Source organism: Cyclopterus lumpus, chromosome 10 (assembly GCF_009769545.1).
Source record: "Cyclopterus lumpus isolate fCycLum1 chromosome 10, fCycLum1.pri, whole genome shotgun sequence".
Classification (NCBI taxonomy): domain Eukaryota; kingdom Metazoa; phylum Chordata; class Actinopteri; order Perciformes; family Cyclopteridae; genus Cyclopterus; species Cyclopterus lumpus.
This window is the reverse complement of record NC_046975.1, coordinates 7,549,081-7,573,662: the sequence shown is the minus strand read 5'-3', so window position 1 is coordinate 7,573,662 and position 24,582 is coordinate 7,549,081. Positions and strand designations below refer to the sequence as shown.

Genomic DNA, 24,582 nt, shown 5'->3' with positions numbered 1-24,582 from the left:
TTGTATTTAACCTTTACATTATTTGTTGGACCATGGTATTAATTATAGGATAGTAAGAGCTGAACTGTTGCTTCATTTATCCAATTTCCACTACCATGGAAAAAGTGGGCTGGTCTTGAGCCTGAAATTCCCGGTTTGAAAAGTGGCCCCACTCCGGCCCCGGTCAGACCCGAGTGTCTCGGTGTTTTCCTTTTGAACATGTATGCAGTTTGGGGTAAAATATAGTTTCGTAGTTGTGGCTCCTCACTTTTAACATCATTCACTCTGCCAACACAAGGGGGCGGTATAGTGTAAGACAGGCTCCTGAACCCCACAATGGCAACGCGCGCTATAATGCGTGTCGTCTCAGGCGCGCTTCGTCCTTAGCGCACACATCTCGCTACATCCGCGGCGACTTATACAAACAGCGCCACCCGCTGGAGAGAGAGAGCAATGTCTGGCTCTGGGGAGACAAACGCACCGCCACAGTGATAAATGATACAAGTGGGGACCAGAGTGTTCACGCGGAGACGGGATGAAAGCGTCACGCGGCCCTCTGAGTGCGTGGTCACTAAAGAGGAGCTCGCGGATCAATGCGCCTATTAGAATGAAACATGACGGGAGAGCGGCCCCTTCATGTCGGGCCCGTGAGACATGAAGAGGCCCCGTCAGTCTGCTCGTCACGTGTCTGCTTATTGGGACGATGCGCGTGAGGCACTTAAACCCCCCCCCCCCCCTCCCCCCCTACTTTTTACAAAACGTTTTACATCCGGTGTGTTTGTATTGGAACCAGTTTTTCTGACGAGGTTACTTCGTGTCGACATCTCGCGCTTCTGTGCCAAAAAAAAGAAGAAAAAAACCCGATTATTTCCCGTTTGCTTCTGTTTCTGAGGTCGGGCCTGCTCAGTTTATGTCGGAGCCACGAGGCTGCCAGCTTGGACTTGCTCCTGATAACCCAAAGGTCTCCACAAGGTCCCCATCAATTTAGCTGGTGTTGACATCTAAAATGCACGTATAATTACATTTTTTATTTAATTTTCCTGCAGCATTCAAACATGAATATTTGTCTTCGCAAGCCTCGTGGTGTTGATTTAGCCATTCTTGTATCTGTATCCATCATCACAACACGTCTAGAAGTTTATGTTGCATTTTCCATGGACTTAATGTGGGGTCAAGGAGGACTGGGAATCGCAATGCACACCGGGGAAACTAATCTAGCAGGATCTGAAAAGCATTTCATGGCAATTTTTCAAACGCGCTGCGCGTGTAGTACTGTATGTGCTCTATATTCAACCCTTTCGTATAATTGATTAACTCTCAGAAGAGCTGTTGCACAGGGATGATGAGTATCCTCTTTGCAAGAGGATAAATTCCTAGAATTTTACTTCCACAGATTAATCATCAATGAGAGCATTGATGGTAATCTCCTCAGTTAGGACTAGCAGACGAAAGCGGGTGACCATGGGAAATCTTTTTCCAGGACCGGCGGTCAGATTAGACACAGACGCCAACTTCCAGGCCACTGGACACTCACAGGCCCCCGCGTGGACTCGTCTCCCAGTGCCTCGTGGTCCGCTGCGTCACGCCCCATCCTTGACATTTCTGTGCCATCTCCCAACAATGCACGAGTGCGCCCAATGGAATATCCGGTAACCAATGAAATGAGGTGTGTGTGTGTGTGGGGGGGGGGGGGGGGGGGGGGATTAAGAGGAGGCGCTCTGTGGGCCGTAACGGTGATGTCAAGGTGAATGTGAAATGAGGAAAAGGGATCAATGGCCCTCATTATAAGGAGCAGGTTTCACGAGACAGGCCCGAACATGTCCGGGATTCCAGTGGGAAAGCTCTGAATAGAGTGTGGGAACCCGGTGGCTGCCTCCCGTCGTCTTCGTCGCCGTCATATTGACTCAGTGGGCAGAGAGCGGCCGAAGGCACGCTGAACGAGTGACGGGGCCATTGTGCACGGAGGGGCCGAAGCGGTAGGATTAGTCTCCCTTTTGACACCGAGACGGTCTGGCGTGTCGAGGAAATCTGTCATCGGCAGATCCGCAGGTGGTCCGGAGGGGGCCGCGCGGGGGCATTCGACCCCTGTGAGGCGAGAAAACAAGGCAAAGTTTCTTTTCCAGCCGGGACCCGTATGATATTTACCCCGGGTGACCCTGGAATCTGGTTCTCTACAACTTCTCTCCTCACCTCACTCTTGTGGAGCCACTTTCTCGTCCCAGCGGGCCTGAGCACTGCTGCGAGCATAACAATGGCCCCCCCTGCACCCCGCGCGGAGGAAACTTGAAACAAAATTATGGTTTTTCAATTAGAATGGGGGTGGGGGTGTGAGAAGAAGGAAGAAGAAAAAAAAAACACACAAAAAACATGCAAGCCTCAGAGGCGGCGCTGCGGCCTACATTTCTCCCATTTTCAGAAAATCCCTTGAAGCTCATTCAAAGGTGACCCGCAGATGACTGAACACATTTCTGGGCCAAGCCGGCTCTGCTAAATCACGAGTCTCGGTAAAGTTTGGATGAGTGTCTTATAAGGGGCTGATGAGACGGGTCTCATAAAGATGACAGAGGGCCCTGCATGTCACCAGCCCCTGCCAGGAAACCCCGGTGATTAACGAGGGGCTGCGGCACCTCTGCTAATAAGACTCATCTCTTTAATTGGCTCCACGATATGACCGTGCAAATGGACCGGTGGGGAGGGGGGGGGGAGGGGGTGTGCGCGCATGCATGTATGTCCGCACCATGTCAACTTGTGCATGCTGGAGAGGAGGGGGGCGGGGGGTGCAATCTATGTGTTGTGCATGTGCCTGTGATTAGCTTCCTCCACCTCCCTACAGCGGGGATACAAGCCAGCGGTGACGCAGCGCTGCCTCGTTAGAAAGAGAGCACTTTCCACAGCCGGCCAGGACTTAACGCTTCATCCAATAATTATTTATTCAATCTATTCTTAAGTATTGCATACGCTGGCACATAGGGGTTAGGTTATGTAAGAGTGCGACCGTGCCTAGTCTGAACGCGATATGATGGTAATTATAAATCCGAGGGAGACGACAGATGACGGCGTACTTTAAAGGTTCAGCAGGTAGAACTGTTACTACTCTTGTGCTGCCAGATCAGTACCAAGGAAAGTGTGTGTGTGGGGGGGGGGGGGATTAAGAGTTGAAGACGAGGAGAGAGAGTGCAGACGCAGTGAGAGAGAGCTGGTCCTCGTTAGCACACTATTCATCAGTCATGTGAGGTCAGGGAACCCTAAGGGGCGGTGTGCGACCCTTCACCTCTCACCCCTGAACCCCCCATCCAGCACCTGGAGCCGAGGTATTTCCTTATAACATTTCCTTGTAACATTGGGTCTCTGATTCACGGCCGGATCGGAGGTAGCCTCCAACGGTTGTAAATGTGGGCACATCGCAGGACATTAAACCAAAAGGAGAAAAGTAGCGGCCAGCGTTTGGTGGAGCAGGCAGGGAGCGGTTGACCCGGGGCGAATGGGAGTGGACGTCCCGGAGAGGAAGGAGGAAACGCAGAGAGGACTTGGAGGAAGGTCAGGGTCACAGCTGCGATAAAGGGGTCAACGTGAAAGATGTTGCTTCAGTGCGCCCGCGAAGGAAAACAAACATCCTCCTAAAAATAGTTGGCAGACCTGTTCATCCGTCTTCGGCCGTTGCCTCACACAGGTGTGGGTACCTTTGCTCTCGATAACAGACCTGGAATCAGTTGACTTCTCCGCGCAAACTGGGTTAATAATGTGAAGGAGAGGAGGGAGGGGGGTGGGGGACAAAGTGTCTTAATCCTAACTTCTCTGGAGCTCATAGGCCCTTTGACAAACAGCCAGTGATTGTCTTAACCCCTCCAATAAATATAACATGCCCCTTTCAACTTCATATCTGCCCCCGACCACTAAGCCTTCAACCCTGACCTTTTACTCAAACCCTTCCCTCACTCCATATGTCTTAATATCCCCGTGAAGAATTTCCCCCTGAGCCGCAGCGGCAGAGCTGCTTTGAGCAAAGTTTGCTTTTGACTGTCTGATTGACAGATTGCAGTGCGAGCGAGCCCCAAATGCTCAAGGCAAATAAGACAAGGAACGCACACACACACACACAAGCGCTTCTCCCTGTACCCCCTCGCTTCTTCCGGTGCCCCTCCTTTTCTTTATTTATGCCTGCAGAGCCACTTTGTTGTGCTTTTAGTGGCTGGGTTTGTAGATGGAACAGATGCAGGAGCTGATATTCCCTGATCCTGCAGCGAGCCGAGATAAGAGCAGATTTATGCCAGAGTGAGGGAGCATGGGAGTAATTGCTGAGGCTTTGATGATGCGGCTGAGAGCACTCGCGTACCCTCGGTTTCTTACTAACAAGGACATCCTCAGATTCAGCAGTATGTCTCCCCGGGTTTAAAGTGTGTGTGTGTGTGTTTTTGTTTTTGGTGTACGTCTTGTTTTGCCATAGGTCCGCTTGGGCCACAGTGTGCGCCGCTTCCTCTCTGCTCTGTGTGCGTGTGTACATTAGCTGTGATTATCCTGCCCTCTATTGTTTTACAGCTTAATGTGTCTGTGTGTGTGTGTGTGTTTGTGTGTGTGTGTGTGTGTGTGTGTGTGTGTGCATTACACACTACAGACCTCCTCCGGGATTTTTATGGTCTCTTTATTTATAGCTGCAGAGACTCACGCTCAGCTGAAAACATATGACATAATCAGGATGACAGATAACATTCTGCAGATAAGGTTATCTCAATGAGATTTTCTATGGTTCAAAACGTGTATTTTTTCCCAGGAACAAATCCCAGCAGCTGCCGGATTGGAAAAGAGAGGGCTCGTTCAGAGGATGTTTCTCCACGGTCATCGTGAGGACTGGGCCTCTGTTCTTCCTCTTCAAATATATGTGTCATTTTTATTTACCTTTATGTAACCAGATAACTGTTGGAACGTGAGGAAAGTCGTTACAACTAATCAAACATAGTAACAGCTCAATTCATCTCATACAATAATTGCAACATCATAATATGGACAATATATATTTTTGAAAATGAAACAGTGTTCCTGGAGAAGGAAACAGTTGCAGTGATCAGAGACTATCGAGTAATCCAAGGATTGTGGAGTTTTAGATTCTTTTGCAACTCACTCCAGTCGCTTGGAGCAGCTGCGGTGGCCTATGCCGTTACATCGCACCTGCCCCGGGGAGGGGGGGGGGGGGGGGGGGGGGGGGGGGGGGGACAGAGTCCGAGTCCGAGTGATGATGTCATTGAGGACATGTCAGAGACACCTGGCGACAACAATGACGTGTTGATCCCGGGGGCTTTGGAGGCTGACCTGCCTCTTGACTGATGCAAGTGGACTCAGATAGGACAGATACCTTTGTGAGGCATGCAAACAAACACACACACACACACACACACACACACATCTTATCTTTCTGCCTGCCCTGGCCATCACCCTGGGCCTTCCTGTTTTTCTCAGGGGCCCCAGAAGGATTCCAACCCAGTGGAGTCGTGCACAGCTATTAGCTGAGCCTGCAGAGCCACTTTGAGGAGTATCTACTGTAGGGAGAGGGGTGATAAGTGGAAGATCATTAGAAGCCCTGAGCCGGAGCCAAATAGAATTAAATGGCGCACACCACAAGATCATAACGTGAGCCAAAATCTGTAAGGACCCCTGGACCAAATGAGACGCGAGATCCCTCTGTATCATTTAGCGACAATAATTTCCTTCAACGTGTCGGCTCCGGCTCCAATCCCGACGCTCAGTTCAGAGGGGGAGAGAAATGAGTCAGATCCCCTGCTCCAATTATATCTGCAACCTGCAGTCTGCTCTTAAAAGCAAATGCACACACACACACACACACACATACGCGTACACGTGCACACATCTCCACACAAGACAACAACACGGGCAGAAAGACACACTTTGAAATCCACACTACACACGTAGCTGACAAGAATTGCATGTAGCAGTCAGAAAATAACAGGCTGAAAAACAGAATCACACATGCCGTGCAAACACACACACACACACACACACACACCACTTGAACAGGAGCTTGTTGACCATCACAGAGCCGTGGACTGTGAAGAAGGGGGGGGGGGGGGGTGTAGGGGGGTGGGGGTGAGCTCACAGAGGTCGCTTTGAAGTTTCTATTCAGGTCTTTGTCCCATTCAGGCTGCTGGCAGTAGATATCTCTACTAGAGGCCTGGCCCCTCCCACCGCCACACCGTCCCCTCGCACACTCGGAAAGAAAAGGAGGCACGTCCACAGGTCCTGTCCATCACACAGGCCTTAATTAGAGGGGATTCGAATGCCCCCTTTTGTGCCCTCCTCAAATCTCGCTTTCTTCAAACCCCCCCAACCCCCCTCACTCATTTCACTCTCTTTTCACCAGCTCCCACCCTCTCCTTTTCTCTCATTCCTCCATCCCTCCTTTTTTTTCTTCCACTTTTGTTGCCCTCATTTTCTTGGCAGGGAGGGAGGCACCTCTCCAGACGTTCTCTCCTCTATGCCTTGAGCCCCTTTATATTCCCTCCCACCCCCCACCACCACCACTCTCCTGCCCCTTCCTCCCCACCTAGTCTGGAAGCTGAGTGTGACCTAATGTTTGACAGACAAGTAGCCTCGGAGAAAAGACTCATCTATCAGAGGCTTGTAATTCTATTAGAATAGACAGACCCCCTTCCCCCCGGCCTGCATTTGGCATATTCTCCCCATCAATTTAGCTCTTCTCTAAAGCCTCGGGGCGACGGGCCTACTAAATGCAGTTTACGGCAACAAATAATCACAGCGAGTTATTAACGTGTGTGTGTGTCTCTGTTTCTGTGTGTGTGTGTGTTTCTGTGTGTGTGTGTTTCTGTGTCTGGGTGCGTGCGTGTCCCAACTTTCTACCTACCTATCTTTCTTTCTTTCTTTCTTTCTTTTTTTTTGCAGGGAACTGTTGAGCGCTTTGATATTAAGCATCAAAGAACAATTTCTCTGTTCAAATTCTAATCTCATCCGAAAGGCTGGAAAGAAAAAAAATTCAGGGGAACTGTGGCAAGTTAAGATAGGAGGATCACAACCAGCCACTAATCAGGATTGTTATCAAGATCCCCAGATGTTTATATGTAGACAAAGATGGTTACACGAAACATCTATTGTCGAGGCTTGTTATCAGACCTAATTACTGATATGAGCGAAAGCAAGAGAAGAGGAGAGAAGAGAAAAGGCTCTGCTTTGCTCACATCCCCTGCTGGGACATTAAATCGAGGAGGACATGTTTAGTGCAGATTGTTATTTGTCTGTAATCAGCGTCTTCCTGTCAGTCATGATGGGTTGAGATGAGTAAACGAGAGGAGGTGGGGTGAGGCAAGAGAAGGAGACGAGCGAGGGAGGGAGACGTCTGGACGGCAATCATGCGTACCACAAACAGGAAATGTAAGTCTGCGGACGCCCCAGCTGTTGTGTTTGGCCTCTCCGCTGTTGCTGCAGTCAAATCAAAGCAGCAGGAATAGCTCACACGACAACTTTTCAAGTGTCAGGCCCCGAAAATAGTCCGTTTACATTAACAGAGCTTTCCCACTGTTTCAACCCGGGCCCAGTGTTTGGAGTGAACCCATGTTGTTTGCCTCTTTGTTTCCTTTAGTGGACACTTTACTGTGCGTGCAGACGGACGGGAAACATGCTGCTGAGTGCTTGTGTGTGTGTGTGTGTGTGTGTGTGTGTGTCGGTCTTTGTGAGGACGTGTTGTCTCAGTGGTTAATGGCTGTTCGATATTGATTACAGCTGGAGACATCCGAGTCACATGTTCCTCGTCCTCCCCAGATAACGAGGGTTAACCACTTGACCCTGTGCATACCGAAAGGGCTCGTACCTGGATCCATAGTCCGTATAGTGCCGAAGCCACATGTCCCACAGCTCCACGGAGGCCGCGGCCCTCGGGTCTCCGGCCCGGCCCCCGTAGATCCCGGCCGTGCCGTGGAGCCGCACCAGCAGGGGGAACGCGCCAGACTTCATTAAGGGCAGATTAAAAGCAAGTGGAGGCCACTTTCGACCGTGATTTACTTTCACTGTGAGGGTTGCTGGGTTGACTGCAGGACCGCAGCGGCGAATGATGATGTCATGGCTTCAGTGTTTGCGAAGTGTAAATAGCAGATTGGGAAGGAGCCCTGTTCCTCGGCAGGCGGGTTCATCTTGGTAATATCAGAGAGCGGAGAGAATCACTGACCTTTCTCCATTTTAGAGCTGAAACAAATCAGTGGGCAATTAAAACAATTATATTCATCTGCGACCTTTTGTACTGTAATTGATGATCTTTTAAGTCAGTTATGTATTCCTGCTTTTTTCATCTTTTACATCAACTCAACTTTTGCATTGCCGTGACATTTGGTGCAGACATTTGTGGTCCCCAGAGGATGACTCAGCCGGACTTTTGGTGATGCCCTGTTTGTTTCTGCTTTTCAGTGAAATATCTGGACAGTTATAGGATGGGCTGCCATTACATTTGGTATAGGTCGATATGCATGGTCCCGAGAGGATGAATCCTCTTGACTTTAGTGATTCTGGTACATTTCCTGGTCTGCCACATGCAGGTCAAAGTTTGTGTTCAAAAAGGGAAAAGTCTCGACAACTATGGGACGTATGGCCACATGGCCACATGGACACATTCATGTCCCCCTCAGGATGAACTGCTGATTATCATTAATGAGAATAATCTTTAGTTGCTGCCTGACTCCGATTTTGTGTCTAAAGAGCGTAGGTGTATGAGCGTCTGTGGTATCAAAGTACATTCAGGCTATTTATAGAGGAACTAATCACAACCACCTATACACATTAACATGATGACCTCATTCCTTGGAAATGCCACTATCTCATAGGAGGGGGGAATAAATCAAATTGCCTTCCGTGTGTGTGTCAGAACATGAAAGCTACTCCCAACACGCTTCCTCTTGTCCTTACATGTGATGCACTTTGTAGAGCTGTTATGTCTATGTTGAATAACGTGGATGGTCCAATATCTCCGTGATCCTCCGTATGTGATGATGTGTTTGTCCTCTGCCACGTGTGCGTGTTGGAAAAGAGTAGTTTATATTTTGCTTCTCAGGGCAAGCCTTGGCGTTGTATTGTGCTCGGCGAATAATGTGTTTTGGATTCCGCTGCTTCCAGGCTGCGGTTTGATCAAACTCTTACAGCAACAGCACGGTATGTCCACCACCATCACCATCATCGTGGGGCCATGCTCCTACCGACCACTCAGCCTCGGCCCCTTCAGCTGTGGCGCTCGTCACAGTCGTACACAGGAGGGTGTCTTATTGGCCCCGCAGCAGATCGGGGGGGTCCTATCTGTGACCATCCGATTGGCCACTGAGGTATCAGGTATCCCAGGCGTCCCCGCCGTCAGACGGGACATGCCAGCGCTGTGGCAACTGGCCCGTGTTTGCCGTCACTATGACAACACTCGGACGGCTTTTAAGCCAGGCTTCTGAGGATGCAGCAGTGGCAACGCTCCAGCACCACTTGAAGCATAAAGAACAACTTTGTGACCTCTGCAAACTTTTCTCCTCTTCTTCATGCAAAATAGGTGAAGCTGAGCCAGAAAATCCTCAATCTGATGCAGCCATGACGCTCCAACCTCTGTTGCCCCATGTTTTATCACTGCCTCACACACGCACACACACATATATAATCAGAGTGCACACCCATTTGGGTTTGACGCTAATCTTGAGCTCATTGTTTCACGAAGATTTATGGGCTGGCGAGGCACAACGGGATGTAATAAAAAATAACTTCAGGAACCATAAGACATGTCTTTATGTCCCTTATCTCTCTCCAATTATATTAAATCCAACCTCCTGTATTTCATGAATCGATTTCATCACAACCATTAGGGGGCGGCATTGATTGAATAAATGCGCCACAATTAGGTGAAACTCTCTCTCTCTCTCTCTTTCTCTCTCTCTCACACACACACACACACATATATATAGGCACACAAAGGGGGCACAGACATGGACATGATCAATTATGTGTCAAGCATTTCTTCCTCAATGAATGAATGGCTCAATGACTATAGGCTACCGACCGTCTATTGTCTGTTGACACTGGAGACTAAGTTCTCATGCAGTTCATTATCCCAAAAGGGGACAACTAGAAAGAGATCCAAATAGACCATTAATCATCATTCCTTTCACTGAGCGGAGAAGGAAAGGACCGAAATAACAGTACTACTGTAATCCTATACTGTACCTTCTCAAGATTTATGATTATTTTTTTTAAACGAAGAGAGGTTTTAAACTGCAATTATATTTATTAGGAGAAAATATTACAAATTCACTCATCCTACCTACCACAGACATAATTAGAATTCCCCGTGGCCTATAAGACATGAATGTTATGGCATACATTAGTACTGGATCTCCAGGGACAAGCAGGTCCTGTTCTTAGAGGGGACAACGTTGTTGTTTTTTACGCACACGCTCCAACAGCCTATCGCGCTCGTTTCCTTCTCCACAGCGTTCAGTATGACGAATAACTCCAAAGTCCAATTCAATTTGGGTCGATGGCTCGGGTCGAGGTGGTGGAGGAGGAGGAGGAGGAGGAGGAGGAGGAGGGGGTTGAGATGCGGGGTCAACCCAATAACAGACTCTCTCCCCTTGCTGCCTCCTCACCCCCTTTCTCCCTCCCTCCCCGGCCCCCTCCACGTCCCCATAAATGCCTTCGCTTCGGACAGAGCGCGCTGTGATTGGCCGCGGCTCGCACTGTGGGCTGTCCCCACCGCGCTGCTCTTCGGCTCGGGTTACAGTTGAGCTCGAGCTGCTGCACTCACCGGAGCGCGGAGAGTGTGCTACGCGGTTTAAAAAAAGAAATATAGCGAGAGACACCGGCGTGGAGAGGTTGGCGAGCGGATTCACAGCCACGGAGCGGACCGGAAGACAGGTCTGACCCCCCCTCGACACTTTTCTTCTTTTCTTTTTTTATATATCCGTGTCCGAGCAGCGAGAGAAAACACTAGTGAGACAGTGCAGCTTATTTACGCACCGGCCACGCAGCATGTCCCAGGCGGACTAGAGAGGCGACCCTGCTGGAAGCGCAACGCGCACGCGGAACGGCGCTGAGAGCCGCGAGGAATATTGACAATAGAAACTCAACTCGTTCGCGGAGAAGAATAGCAAAGGTTTCGGAGGAGGAGGAGCGAAAGATAACACTGGAATGAAGAGGACCTCGGGGTTCCCGGCGTGCTGCGGAGTTGTGACTGATGGATGAATGCGGCCATCTGTAGGCTATATCCAGCGACAGGTACAGACGCCACCGGGGGAGCTCTGACAAAGACGCGGCGCAGCGCTTCAACCGGCAGCCGCATCGCCAAATTGTATTTTCAAGAAAAAAAAGAAGAGAGAGAGAGAGCGAGAGAGCGAGAGAGAGAGCGAGAGAGAGAGCGAGAGAGAGAGAGAGAGAGAGAGAGAGGAAAAAAAGACCTGTGCGATCGGTTGTATCCGTCTCATCGCACATGAGATCGCACCGTTGACTGTTCTCGACACGTAAGAAGGTCGCGAGGGGGGCTGCGTGTGTGTGTGCGTGTGTCTCAGCCACAGGTCAACCAGGACACTCAGGGGGCTGCTCGCCTCCCCAGATCCCATCGAGAACCGGCGGATTCGTCGCACGTCCCGCGGACAGTTCAGACGGGGACACTCGTAGGGAGGTCTGGAGACGATTTTTAATTTTTTTTTTTAAAAGGTCGGACAGAAGGACATGTATCTGATAACGACCTCACATGCTCCCGACTGATCTCTGCTCACCTTCCCACCGGGCGCACCACAGACGCAGGCTGCCCGGCGCACCGTCCGACGCTCTGAGATCCCCTCGGCTCGCCGTCCGTCCGTTGATCAGAATGGCGGGACCCGGTTGTTGGAAGTATTACCTCTGGATCTTTATTTTCACGTGCAGGTCGTCGCTCACCTCGGCCAAATCGCTGGAGACTATAATCTGGGGCGTGCAGAATTCCAAGTAAGTCTCGTCTTTCATTTATACCAGCAAAATGCCCAACTCGCTGGGTGTGTGCGTAATGGAGAACTGGCATTACTGGGGGGGAAAGTTGCCATTGTGTGCCCGCTGCGTTAAGTGTTCTGTTAAATGTGGCACTCAGAAAGGCAGCATAATGCATTTTATTTTTTATTTTTTTTGGGGGGACTGTAATTGTCATTCCTGCACCGCACAGTTTCGTGTTGATTCATTTCTCAGCGGGGGATTTCCCAGCACTAAAGAAACACAGTAGGTGGAGGCGTCTATAATATACAGGAGGCCTCGCTATAATATATGGTTAATTATAGTAGTTAATGGCTATATTACACGCCTCTGTTTATTTCCGGACAGGGATGGGGGGGGCAAAGTCTGCTCGGACGTTTCACTATCGGCCTTATCTCAGAGCTGTGGGAGTTGGTCCACTTCTTCTTCTTCCTGGACATTTCTTGTAAATGGGTGCAATCAGCTGAGTGGATGACAAAAATCGTGGAAATGCCAAGTGGGTCCAGGTGTGGTCCAGTTCACTGGATCCTGAACATGGGCCACTTTGCCTTCTCTGTGAGGGCCACACTGCGGCCCCCACAACTCTCCCAAGTTTGTCGAGTTCGCCCCAAATCTCGTGTGATCAGTTATGGTTTCACATATCAGACGAGGCAATGCTTGAAAGATATTCACATTACACCCCCCCCCCCATTTTAATCTGGCTCGGATCCAGCCTAATATTATTTGGGTGCAAGTTTCTCAAAAAGCAAATGCAGCGGAAAGCCAGACATTTTTTTTTCTCCTCCTTTTTTTCTTTCTTCTAAAGATTCATTTTTATTCCCATCAAAACAAGCTCAAAAGTGAGCCCAGACTGCTGATAATAAAATACGCTCTGGTAGCAATTATCACCTACTTAGAAATGACTCCCACATTTGCATGGTGTTGGAAAGCATTCATAAGGGGAAAATAAACTAAAAGGGGGAGAGAAGGAGAAAAACAACCTCTCTCTCTCTCTCTCTCTCTTCTGTGTTTCTGTATGGGGCCGAGCTGACCTTCATTTGAGCTCACTGCACCGAGGGGAAATGGAGAGTAGCTCGACCAGCTTATAACTAGAACTTACTCATTCAAGTGAATCCATGATTCATCCCCCAAATGTCAGGTGTCACAGGAGCTCGTTGTGCAGTCAGTAGGTATGAATATTACTGCCATGTCCACTGGTGTGTGTGTGTGTGCGTCCGTGTGCGTGTGTGTGTGTGGCCTGGTCCTAATGGTGAGTATAGTATGGCCCATCAGCTTTTATTTGAATATATGGCTGCAGAGGTAGTGGAACAATGAGCGTCATCAGACACACACACACACACATACACACACACACACACACACACACACACACACACACTTCGTGTCAGTCATGGGCAGATAAATGAAATAGGGAAAAAAAAGAGGAGAGACATTTATTGATTGATGATGTCACCTGCTGGGAATGTCTTAGAAGGTTACCACGCCGGTTTAGGGACTGGGAAGATCATTTCTCCATGTGTTCCTCCACTCCGTTCCTTGTTAAACACCACCACCGCTGGCCCGATATTTCATAAAGTTCACAGTGGAACAATAATGCACTCTGCAAAGTGTTCCCCACAACCTAATTATCCTGCTGCTCTGCGCTTAGAAAAAATAAGACAATTATCGTGCCGTGTGCAGGCTTTGCAATAACAAAAGACAAACCTGTTTTTCTCCTGAAATGTATCTGTCAGCAGCAGCAATAAAAAAAGAAAATAAGGGAATGCTTGTGCAGCAATCAGCATCTGTCTTCACTGTTTGTTGTTTTAAACTCCATCTCTCTGCCTCCTCCTATATTACTCCATAGCGATAACACAGAAAGAGAGAGCGAGAGGCCTATAGAAATGTACAGTACACTATCTGGTGACTAATCTAGATTTACGACGTCTTACTTCCTGTTCTCACTTTGGGGAACACTGCTGCCTCAGCTAATAAATTAATATGTCCCTCCGCGTGCACACCGTACCACATACACCCCGAATATAACAATACCAGTGCCTCCCCACAGGCCATGAGTTATGAGACAAAATGTAGGAAACCAGCAGGTTTGGACCACTATGGCGTATGTTTTCTTTTTTTGTGTGTGTGTGTGTGTGTGTGTGTGCAGAGGTTTATGTGCGGCTCCCTCCGAGCGTCCCTGTTATGGATTTCATGCGAGGACGCCATCACTCCCGGTCCTCCATTATCAATAACCGGGGTTTGCTTAATTGATTTCCTCCCAGCGTGCTTGAACAGGCAACATACATCATCGCCGTAGAGCCGCCTGGAAAGGAGAAGTGGAGGAAGAAGAAACATCCCAGAGTTAAAGTTTCTGCTGCGGGATGTATTGGACCTTTTTGATATTTAACTTGAGGCCGGATGAGTGAAGTGGGGGGGGTATTCTGGTGGAGGACCAGCCGTGCAGAAGGAGGCTGGATGCGTCAACGTCCTCGGCCGGTAAAGAAGCATCTAACATTTGATCAGAGCAAATCGGATTAGTTCTCATTTAGCTGAGTGGGATTATGCCCGAAAATGTCACTTTGTTATGACTGATCACGTCCCGTCGGTTTGGCTGAGTGAGACACACACACACACACACACACACACACACACACACACACACACACACAGTGCGCTAAGGAATTTTGCAGTGATGCCAATTTAACGATAATCTGACAAGGTTGCTATGAGTGGTTCCTGCACGTCCTCTAACCCTCCTTAGCTAATATTTACCTCATGACCTGTAGCCCCCCCCCACCACCACCCACCCCAGCCCCCCCAGCTCAGGAGACAAACAAAAACGATGGCGGGGGAGAAAAAGATATGGCTCACACACCTCAGTAAAACACACAGGCCGCGGGTCTGGCCGGGAGTCCGCTGCACTGGTTTTGAACTCCTCGCGTTTCGCCGAGGCATGGAAACAGTTTGCAGACATTTCTTGGCCCCTGTGTCGGGTTTGAAGCCCACAAAAAGAGCACAAAGTAGCATAACGGGGGGGGGGGGGGGGGGCCGTTTGTGTTGAAAGTCAGCTAAAGCCTCTCTCTGTTGCCGCGGGTCTTTACTTACTCATCTTATTTTCGCTGTCCGCTGACCTCAGCCGCCTGGCTCCCAGTTTAACACTTGGCTGGTTCGGGCTATAATGTGCGTGCTTTCAAGGTTCAGAGAGTTTGATGATGATTAAGTTGGATTTGAATACCACTGTGATATTTAGCAAACATGTTTATTTCTGTTCCGAAAGAGAACATTTCTTAAGGGGGCGGGAAGAAAAAAACTGTTGAAAAGACGAGGTGGCAAGTACACTGCATTTTCAAAACCACCATAATTATATTTGGCTGCCATTAGGATAATAAGTGCACAGAAGGCCTCATTAAAGTTCACGTTTTGTTTTCACAATTAGCTTTCTTTCCGTTAAGATAATTGGGGGTTGAAAACAGAAAAGTCTTTCCCACGAGGTAATTGGGGGGGGGGGGGGGGAACGAACAAACGTCTCCCTTATCTTTTGTTTTTAGAACCAGATCCGATCAGAGCAATTATTATTTATTTATTTAAAAGGTTTTGTTCTCGAACAGGGAGAAAACCTTTTGACTCCTGCAAAGTGGTGTTCAGAAACGCTTCAGCGAGTTGACATTTTAATTTAGGAGCTTTTAAAAATAAAAAACACTACAAATGCAACTGCAAAAGCTGGAAACTGCCGCAACCTGTCGAGCGAGAGAGTCTGATGAAACTCTTCGGGACCGAGAACAGGTACAGGAACCGGATTTAGTTCCTCGCAGAGAGTCCGGCGAACGCTCTCCTTTCAACCGCCCGCCGCAGCGCGAGGTCGCCGCCGATGGGTCAGGGGCCTGTTTTTGTGGCCCACCCCCCCAACCCCATTTTAACTCCTAGCGATACACCTTCTCTCCCCCTGCTTCCCAGAGTCCCCCTTTCTCTCCCCCTTTAGACTCTGATCGTGTTTCCCTCTGATAAAGATCTCATTACACAGAGAGGACTCAGAGCCTGAGCCCCACTCGGAGAGAGAGAGAGAGAGAGAGAGAGCTCGACCAATAAGAAATACTTCTGTGGAGCAACTGGCCCGTGGTGCTGTAAAGGCCCCCTGTGTCTCACCCCTCGAGGACAGCTGCGTTTGCTTTTTACGTGCGTGCACTTCTGCGTCGACAAGTCTGTTGTTTCAGCGGCGCGCAACGGACGATTCTTCGTTTGGTTAGCGGCGGCGAGCAACCTGGTGCTCGGCGACGGGGTTTTGACTTTATTTCAGGGGGGGGAGAGAAGAAGAAATGCAGTTTTCTTTCCATCGTGTTTTTTTTCTTCTTTCTTTTCTCGCTCCAGATGGACTCACTTTATCCGCTGGTGGTTTTGGCTGCCACATCACTGAAAAGTGATCATTCTGCTTTTTGTGTGTTATTGATGCGTTCGTCTCTTCATATTCGGGGCAGTCAAACGGGGCACATCAAAACAACGGTTTTCCTTCCCCCGGCTTTGGGAGCATTTGCAACTAATTTTTGTTTGTTTGTATTTGTAAAAAAAGCAATTCTCCCGTGCATGTATGTGATCGCAATTGCCCCCCACCCCCCACCCCCTCCCCCGTGACCCAGAGTTACAGTTGGTTTTTCTTTCAAGACATATCAGAGGGACTGATTCACAACTGGGCCAACAGCTGAATGTAATGAGTCCGTTGGCAGAAGAGCTGAAAAAGAGATTTTATTTATCAGTCAGCCGATCAAAAACAAGCAACATTTGATTATCGACCAGGGGAAGGGCAATATTGATAAAAGATCTTTAATTGCTGTATCATAATATCAACGTATTGCAACGTATTGTCATTTCCAGAAACTCAGTTGTGAAACTGTTTGTGGCTGAACTAACCAGACAGGAATGTTTGAGTTTTTTTTAGGTTTATCCCGGGCATTAAGAACCCGACAGGTGGAGACACTTCGTCAGCGTTGACGAGACGGTCCTGTTATTACAACCAGGTGGATGCCACAATGGAGGTCTCACACATGTTGTCCCGTGGGGGATATTGCCCACAGGCTGTGAGAACTCCCCACATTTCTGTTTCGTAAAACACTTTGGAATTAATAACCTTTTTTTTTTTCTTCTTCTTCTTTTCAAAATCTTTTCAAAGAATTGTCACGTAGAGTTTTCAAAAAGAATGTCAGGACCGGTTCACCAATAAAGCTCAAAGACGAATGAATCGATAATGGAAATCATTGTTAGTCGCCGCCACCGAGCAATTATCCTACATAAGTCTTAATCTTGAGCACCAGAGATTGAAACTGCGAGACTCTCACGTGGGTGTGACAGACATGAGGCTTATGTTGCCTGCTGTGAGTCACAGAAAACTATTACAAACTTGTTGAAACTTTGTGCTTCTCACCGTAATAGTGTTGGTAATAAAACCGCTTTAGGGTGACGTCGGCCAAAACAAGCACAAATAATTGATATGTGGTCTTTTATGTGGTGCCATAATTCCAAGAGCAATTACTTTGCCAAAAAAATAAATAAAAAAGGAGTTCTGGACACTTTTACCCAATTTATTTGCAACACACTACAATTAAAGGACACAGTCCCTCCCGTATGAAAGGGACAAGTATGAGCTTATGGTGGTGAATGAGTGCTTGAGAGTGTACGTCGGTGTGCCATTGTTCTTTGTCCAGCCACAGAGGAGCATTAAGGAAGTGTTAGAAGCGTGCCAGTGTGCCCCTGTGAAAGTGTCGAGGGCCGAGCGGTGGACGAGTGTGGAGTGGCTGAACAGTGGCTGCCTTACAGGCGGCTAGCGGCCCGGCTTCATTAGACGGGTGTGGGGGGGGGGGCGGCGGGCCTGGCTGGCAGCAACCAGGAAGTTCCCATCAGCTCCAGCTCTGCCAAGCAGAGAGACACAGGCGCTGGAAGACTTCCCTGAAGGTCTCTCCTCGTCGCTCTCGCCCGCGCTTCGGCGGAATCGGGGCGAACATTTAGGGATGCGGGAGTTACAGGAAGTGGGGGGTGGGCAAAAGCGGGGGAAAAGTCTGCCTTTTGTTTGCCATCTTAGTTCTTTTGCATACGAGCAGTTGAAAATAAGGGGATTAAACAGGGGAGGAAAGGAAGCTAATGTCGAGCGTTGAAATGCAGCCCTGGGCTCAACCGCACATCCTTTCAGTCCAGCGCAGAGCTCCCAGATTACTTCCATGTGTCAGTGTGAGGGGGGGCGGTAGGGGTGGGGGGGGGGGGGAGAGAGGGAGAAAAGAAGAAAGGGAGACGGGGAGAGAAAGTTGAGCGATTTTGAAAAGCAAGCGGACTTGAATCGGCGGAGATCAGCGCCGGTGTGGGACAGTGGAACGGATCTGTGTGACAGCCTTCTCTAAAACCATTACCCCCGCGGCTCCGGCTCGGGAACTCGTAACCTCCTCCTCTGGACTGACCTCATAGATTTAACTCTTTCTCAGAGAACCCCTCTGTGCTGTGGAGGCAGAACTCATCAGACGCCAGGCCCCAAACAGCGGGCAGCAACCTTAACAGCCAGCTGCACTACAAGACGTCATGGGTTGTCACCGGCATACAGGCAGCGAGGGATCCGTTTCCTCCCCCAGTTTGTGGCACTCGGAAGACTTTTGTGGGAAGGTTTGAATTTACTGTGCCAGGGCTTTGAGGAAGGGGGACGAGGGATACCCAACAAACTGTGGTGGGAATAGGAGTGCATGTTTATTGAAAAAGAAGGGGAAAAAAGGTGAAGGAATGAACAAAACATCGTCTCCAATTGCATCGTAGTCTTGTGTTGAATAACAGTGTTGTAGAACAACATTAAAAAAATTCAATGTCGAAGCTTTCCGAATGATACGCTAACTTTTTCTGGAGCTTTCAATCGCTTCTACTAAACGTCTATTAGACAAAATAGTTTTAGTTTAATTACCTTTTTCTGAAACTTTCACTGTATCCAAATTACAAAAGGTATAGAAGGCCTCCTCGTAAAAACAACTCAAGGTTAACTTACTAACTTACAAGGACCTTTTAACCACATCTTCAAAAATAATATATATATATGAATATGAATATATATGTGTGTGTGTGTGTGTGTGTGTGTGTTACAAACTAAGTCAAAAATTATCTTAACTCAAGGTCCACTTACTACCTTTTAATGGTTAATATTACTTTTCTGGTGCTTTAAACCACATATACAAAATTACAATAAACATGTAAAAATAAAAATATAATCTTGACTTACAAAAATTATTGTAAACCAAAAAACAAAACTAACAAAAGAAAACCCAGCCAAATCCTTACTTTAGATTAATTTACTAACTTTGACAGTAATATTCTGTTCTAATATTCTTTTGAGGTCCTCTCATGAAGCACTCTCCATCTGCTGATGAACACCGTGAAGTGTGCTGAACTTATTTTTGTCCCTTGACAATTCTTTTCTTTTCCAAATATTTTTTTATGTCACTCATGATTAATACCATATACTATAATTTAATATAATATAATATAATTTAATATTTGTCTTGGGATTGTTGAACCATTTACCCGAGTGACTCCCGAAGTGGAATGTTACTTGTTACTTTGTAACAGATAATATCTTACAAGTCGAGGCTGGATGAGGCATGACCGTACCCAACGTATCATTAATGACCATCATGGAGCGCTTTGTTCACCGTTATGAGTACACTAATGGAGTGACACTGTAATTGAATGGAGTGGTAGGATAATGGAATGATAAAGTAATGCAATAGTGTGGTAGCGGCCCCCTATTCCCCAAGGGACACCCTCCCCGTAAGTGTGTCAGTGTGGCAGATGGGCGGTCTGTAACATCCCCCCCCCCCCACATTAATTATAAAGCATCATAATCCATCTATGGCATACAGGGGCAGGACATGGAGACTATTAGGGCCAGCATGGAAATGGCACAGTGTATAATCCTCAGGACTTTACTACTATTAGGCTCCACACGCACCAAGCAACAATAACAAAAACCCTCATTTCTGCTGTAATGTTTGAGAAGTCTTTTCGTACACTGTGTGTGTGTGTGTGTGTGTGTGTGTGTGTGTGTGTGTGTGTGTCCCACATTTTCAAATGTTAACTGGAAGTTTGATTTATCTATTTTTTTTCTTATTTTTTTCCTACTTTATCTTTTTTCCCACCATGCCCACAGGCAAGACGGACAGCCCCCCGAAAAAGCATTGGAGGGTGTGTGTGTGTATGTATGTGTGTGTGTGTGTGTGTGTGTGTGTGTGTGTGCGCGCCTCCGTTAACCCATTCTGCCAAGTCTTGGCTCAGCCTTTTCTAAGCAAACTCCCAGCATGATCCCGGTCCCCCTTGTGCTGGTGAGAGGAGTCGAAAGAAAGGGCCTGTGGGACTCCCGCTGGTCCCAGGCCCGGCCCCGGCCCCTCCGCCCACGAGGGCCGGTCCTGGGATTTGCTGCGCGCCGGGGCTCTCTGTGGCAGCTGTGACTGACGCTTCAATCGCCTCTCCCTGGGACACCCCAGCGCAACCCTGCATTCCCTTTCACACCTCGGAAACGGGGGGGAAAGACAATTACACACATATTCAGCAACCTCCCTCTCCCAGTCTCCCCACAGCCCTGCGTCTCTTATATACGGCCATTGACCAGAATCTATGAAAAAAAACCACATTTCTATAGTTTCTGTGTTTTGCAAATGGGCCCTTCTAAACAACTTGCAAATTAGTTTAGCTGTCTGGACGGCCTGTCTGCAATTTTCTTATGTATCTAAAGTTGCTCTTGTTTATTTAATCTATTCCGAGTAGTCCTCTCGCTGAGTAAACAGCAAAACTCAGCTATTTCCTTTTGCATTTCCCCTTGATATTCAGAAAATGTAAGTAATGGAAAAAGATTTGAGCCTCAAAGTGGAGTTAATGCTATCATGTATGGATTGTCAGTAAATTGAGTTTGTCTCTGGGCCATTGGAGCAGGGACTCGTAAGCCAGCGGGATTTAAGTCTCTTAATTAAATTATTTTGATTGCCGACTTGATTGATGGAGTCAGATGTGGAGCGTTTTCCGAGAGTTTTTTGTCCCAACTAATTCCTCTTCCAATAGAGCCATACCAGACCGATACAATGGGAACCTGCAATCAATCACATGCTGGGCAGTTGGTTCAGATGGAGAAATGTGCCCGCCACCGAGGTCCCAGTTCCACGCAGGCAATGCATAAAACCAACAATGACATCAGATAGTAGAGCACTCTAAAGTCTAATCTTCCCATAATGCCACGCTAAACCCCACGGAGACCCACTGCAGGGAGAAAGGCTTTTTTATTTTATGCCCAGCACTGCTCCTCCTCCCATGGCCTCTGGCTCTCTCTCTCTCTCTCTCTCTCTCTCTCTCTCTCTCTCTGTGTGTGTGTGTGCATGTTTGTGTGTGTGTCAATGCATGTTGGGAAGAGAAAAAGAATGTGAGTGAATGGAGATGTCACTGTCAGACGCTGGCCTCCACATGAATCTGCCCCAGAATGGCCATATTGGCAGCTTGTGTGTGTGTGTGTGTGTGTGTGTGTGTCGAGTGAGAGAGTCGGTCGGGGGTCTGCCTGTTTCCCCTCCACGCCGTGTTCTTGCGGCCGTGATTGGAGCGCGGCAGGACACAGGTCTATATTTCATCCCATTCATATGAGGGGAGGCCGTTTCATCTCTCACACACATGTTTCCCATCAGATGTGTGTTTATTCTCCCCCCGTGATGGGCTCGGCCATGGGAAGGCCTCTCATCTCTCCGATATTGGAAATGGGAGTGAAGGTCCGCTAAAGCAAACACAATATCCTCCAGAACCCCTCTCCGCGCTCGCTTCGTGAACTCTATGCAGAGAATAGAGGACCGAAGGCGTTGTGTGGACTCGGTTTAATGAGTAACCGCGGTAGTTCTTTCCCCCTCTTAAGGCTCTGTAATGTAATATCTCACGCTGGGACTTTTTAAAACTCACCGCTCTTAATGTGTGGCGCTCTTTGGTGTGCCTCGTTCGTCTCGTTTTCCAATATTTTTTTCACCCTCCATTGCACTGAAACAACTTTTTGCTACTTTTAGCTGCTCCCATCATCACTCTGTCTCTCTAGTCCCCCCACTGGGAAACATGACAGCCCGAACCCTTCGCCACATCACAACTCTCTTCTCCTCTCCTGTCTCCGAGATGAAAGCAGTTTTTCTTCCTACAGACAAACCTCTGCCAGTCCTTTTCTTCTCCTTCTTCTTCTTCTTCCGGGGCCCGTGTCGCTTGCTTTTTCGTAGCTCTGTTTGCTGCATTTTCTGATTTATTTATACACACTTCTGATTGTGGCACCTCGCGCACGTCAAGGATGTGAAACCCTTGCATGTGCATTATACGAGCTGAGTCAAATCCTTATTTGAAATATACATGAACGCATGAATATATTCATTGCCGAGAAGCCCCTCGTGCATCCGGGAGAGTCTCATTTCCTGTAGTGGCCCTCGCACTGGAATGGAGTGGCATGATCCCTTCAAGGCGCCCCCCACATGCAGCCCGGTGCACCCCCCCCCCTCGCACAATGGAGTGGCGAAAGGGGAAATGGTTTGGCTCCTATTGGAGGGGCTGCAGCAGTCGCTTCAAAGCGGCGTGTCTGGCTGAGGCTTTAATCGGCCTTCTCTCTGCATTAGATGTGCGTCCTGTGATGAGCCTTTGAAGGAGGACGCGGGGCAGTTCTGGCTGCAGATTGCGATTGCATTACACAGGGTGGTGTGTGCGTGTGTGTCTGTCTGTGTGCGCTTTTTTTGTCTCTTTTCTTTTTTTGCAGCCTTTGCATGAAGATTTGTAAGTCGGCTGCCTTTTCTTTTTCGGTGCAAGGCAAGCCGGAGAACAACAAAAAACCGCATTGAACCCGAAAGCTGCGATGGGACGAAGGAACAGCCGCTGCGTCACGTTTGGACGCACAGGTGTGTGTGCGTGCGTGTGTGTGTGTGTGTGTGTGTGTGTGTGTGCAGCTGTGGCGGGCAGGCTAAGGTTCCGAGTGTGCCTTACAGATGGCGGTAATAATGATCAGATCGCCCTTGTAATGGAGAGGCCCCAGTTTGTAATGGCTTCCTAAAACAACACATGGAGCGCCTTTACGAGGCCACACTCCGCCCGGTTATCACAGAGCAAACTGTGCGAATGAGAATGGCATCATGTCAAACAAGCTATTTATTAGCACGCCTATCTCACACACACACACACACACACACGCACACACACACACACACACACAATTCATGTTAATACCGCGCGGCTGCGCCTCGTCTGCGCGCTGCTGGTTCAGGAGGAGCGTTATCAGAGGAGACGCAGACCCCCGCTCCGCCAGTTAGGCCGTCCTCCCATTTCGCGTTCGCTGCTAATGAGCCTAATAGTGTGTGTGTGTGTGTGTGTGTGTGTGTGTGTGTGTCTCGCCGATTGCATCAGTCAATAATGCTGTTCAATATGAGGTTTCTTTTTCTCTTTTTTTAAAAAAAAAAACCCCCACTGACAACTTGAGCATGCCCGCCTGGATAAGATCTTCCATCCGAGGGAGGAAAGAAAAGAGCAACTAATTTGTCTTTTGGATCGGATGGGACACGTGTTGGCTGTCTTCTATAATCACGAGCCGAGATTGTAGTCGGAGGATAGACATGTCGGTCGAGTTCCGTGATAAGGAGCCGCTTTTAAGACGCACGTTTGTGAGGCGCCCGACGCTCTCTCTCCTCTCTCTCTGCCGTGTGTTTGTTGTCGATGGTTTTTCAGCTTCTTTTCCCTCTTTCTGTTGCGCTTCCTTTCTTGTTGGTTTATTTTCAACTTTTTGTTGTTGTTGTTTCATGTTTCAAGAGGCGTTTATTTGGGAGTTTTATTTCCACTTGATGTCGGGAGGTGTTTACTGTGTTAGAGACTGTGGAGTTTTAACAGGCTCTGTGTTGTGATTGCAGATGCATTCTCGTTTCTACCGCACCCCGCTGCATTTATTTAATTATTTATCGTCACATCAGTGCAGCTTTTCAACATACCTCAGATACTACTGGTAAAAAAAAAAAAGAAAGAAAAAAAAAAGAAGGCGCAGACAGACCCCCGTGACACGGTTAAAAGCCGTTTCTTTGATAAACCACGCGGCGTTTGATTGATCCGTGCCGTGGTCTTGATCCCCGGGCTCGGCTGATTAAACCTATCCATCAGCTCCTCTTATCTGCTCCCTAACAGATCGACTGCAGGACACCGAACGACCCCCTCCATCCTTTTTGTAGTTACACAGAACAAGTCAAAGGCTAAGGACAGGGAGGGGAGAGGGGTTTGCTCTCCTCTTCAAGGCCCGGAAAAAGAAAATCCCCGCTATGTGTTGTTTTAAAGAAGGTATTTTGAGATAAGTATCTCTCGTGCTATACGGTCTTGAGTGTGCTGCGCGCGCGCACGCGCTTTCTGCAATAACCTCCACAGGAGGTCGAACAGTGGCGTTGCCGATCGTGACAAGAGTGTTTCCCCTCTAGTGGGAAATCAGAAAGTAATGTTCCCTGTCCGGAGTGTTCCCCCCTCTCCCCGTCAGGCATCAGCCAGATAATGGCATCTCTTTCACTGACAGCCTGTCATTCACGTGGCTCTGCGAGCACGCACTGTCTCTGAGACGCGCGCGAGCGTGCCCTCGTGCGCGCTCGACAAGGCGGAAGGCAGACG

The 24,582-nt window shown here is 48.5% G+C and overlaps 1 protein-coding gene across 2 annotated transcripts in view; it reads left to right on the top strand.

Moving 5' to 3' along the window:
* Positions 1 to 10,670: 10,670 nt before the first annotated feature.
* Positions 10,671 to 24,582, top strand: part of efnb1 (ephrin-B1) — a 57,096-nt gene continuing 43,184 nt past the window's right edge. Inside the window, exons 1-2 of one of the 2 annotated variants that reach the window (XM_034543811.1) lie at positions 10,671 to 11,635; positions 11,755 to 11,940. In XM_034543811.1, coding sequence (XP_034399702.1) covers positions 11,825 to 11,940 — 116 coding nt within the window. In that variant the 5' untranslated portion in view covers positions 10,671 to 11,635; positions 11,755 to 11,824. Of the gene's footprint in view, positions 11,941 to 24,582 lie in introns of both variants that reach the window. The other variant, XM_034543810.1, reaches the window with a different exon arrangement.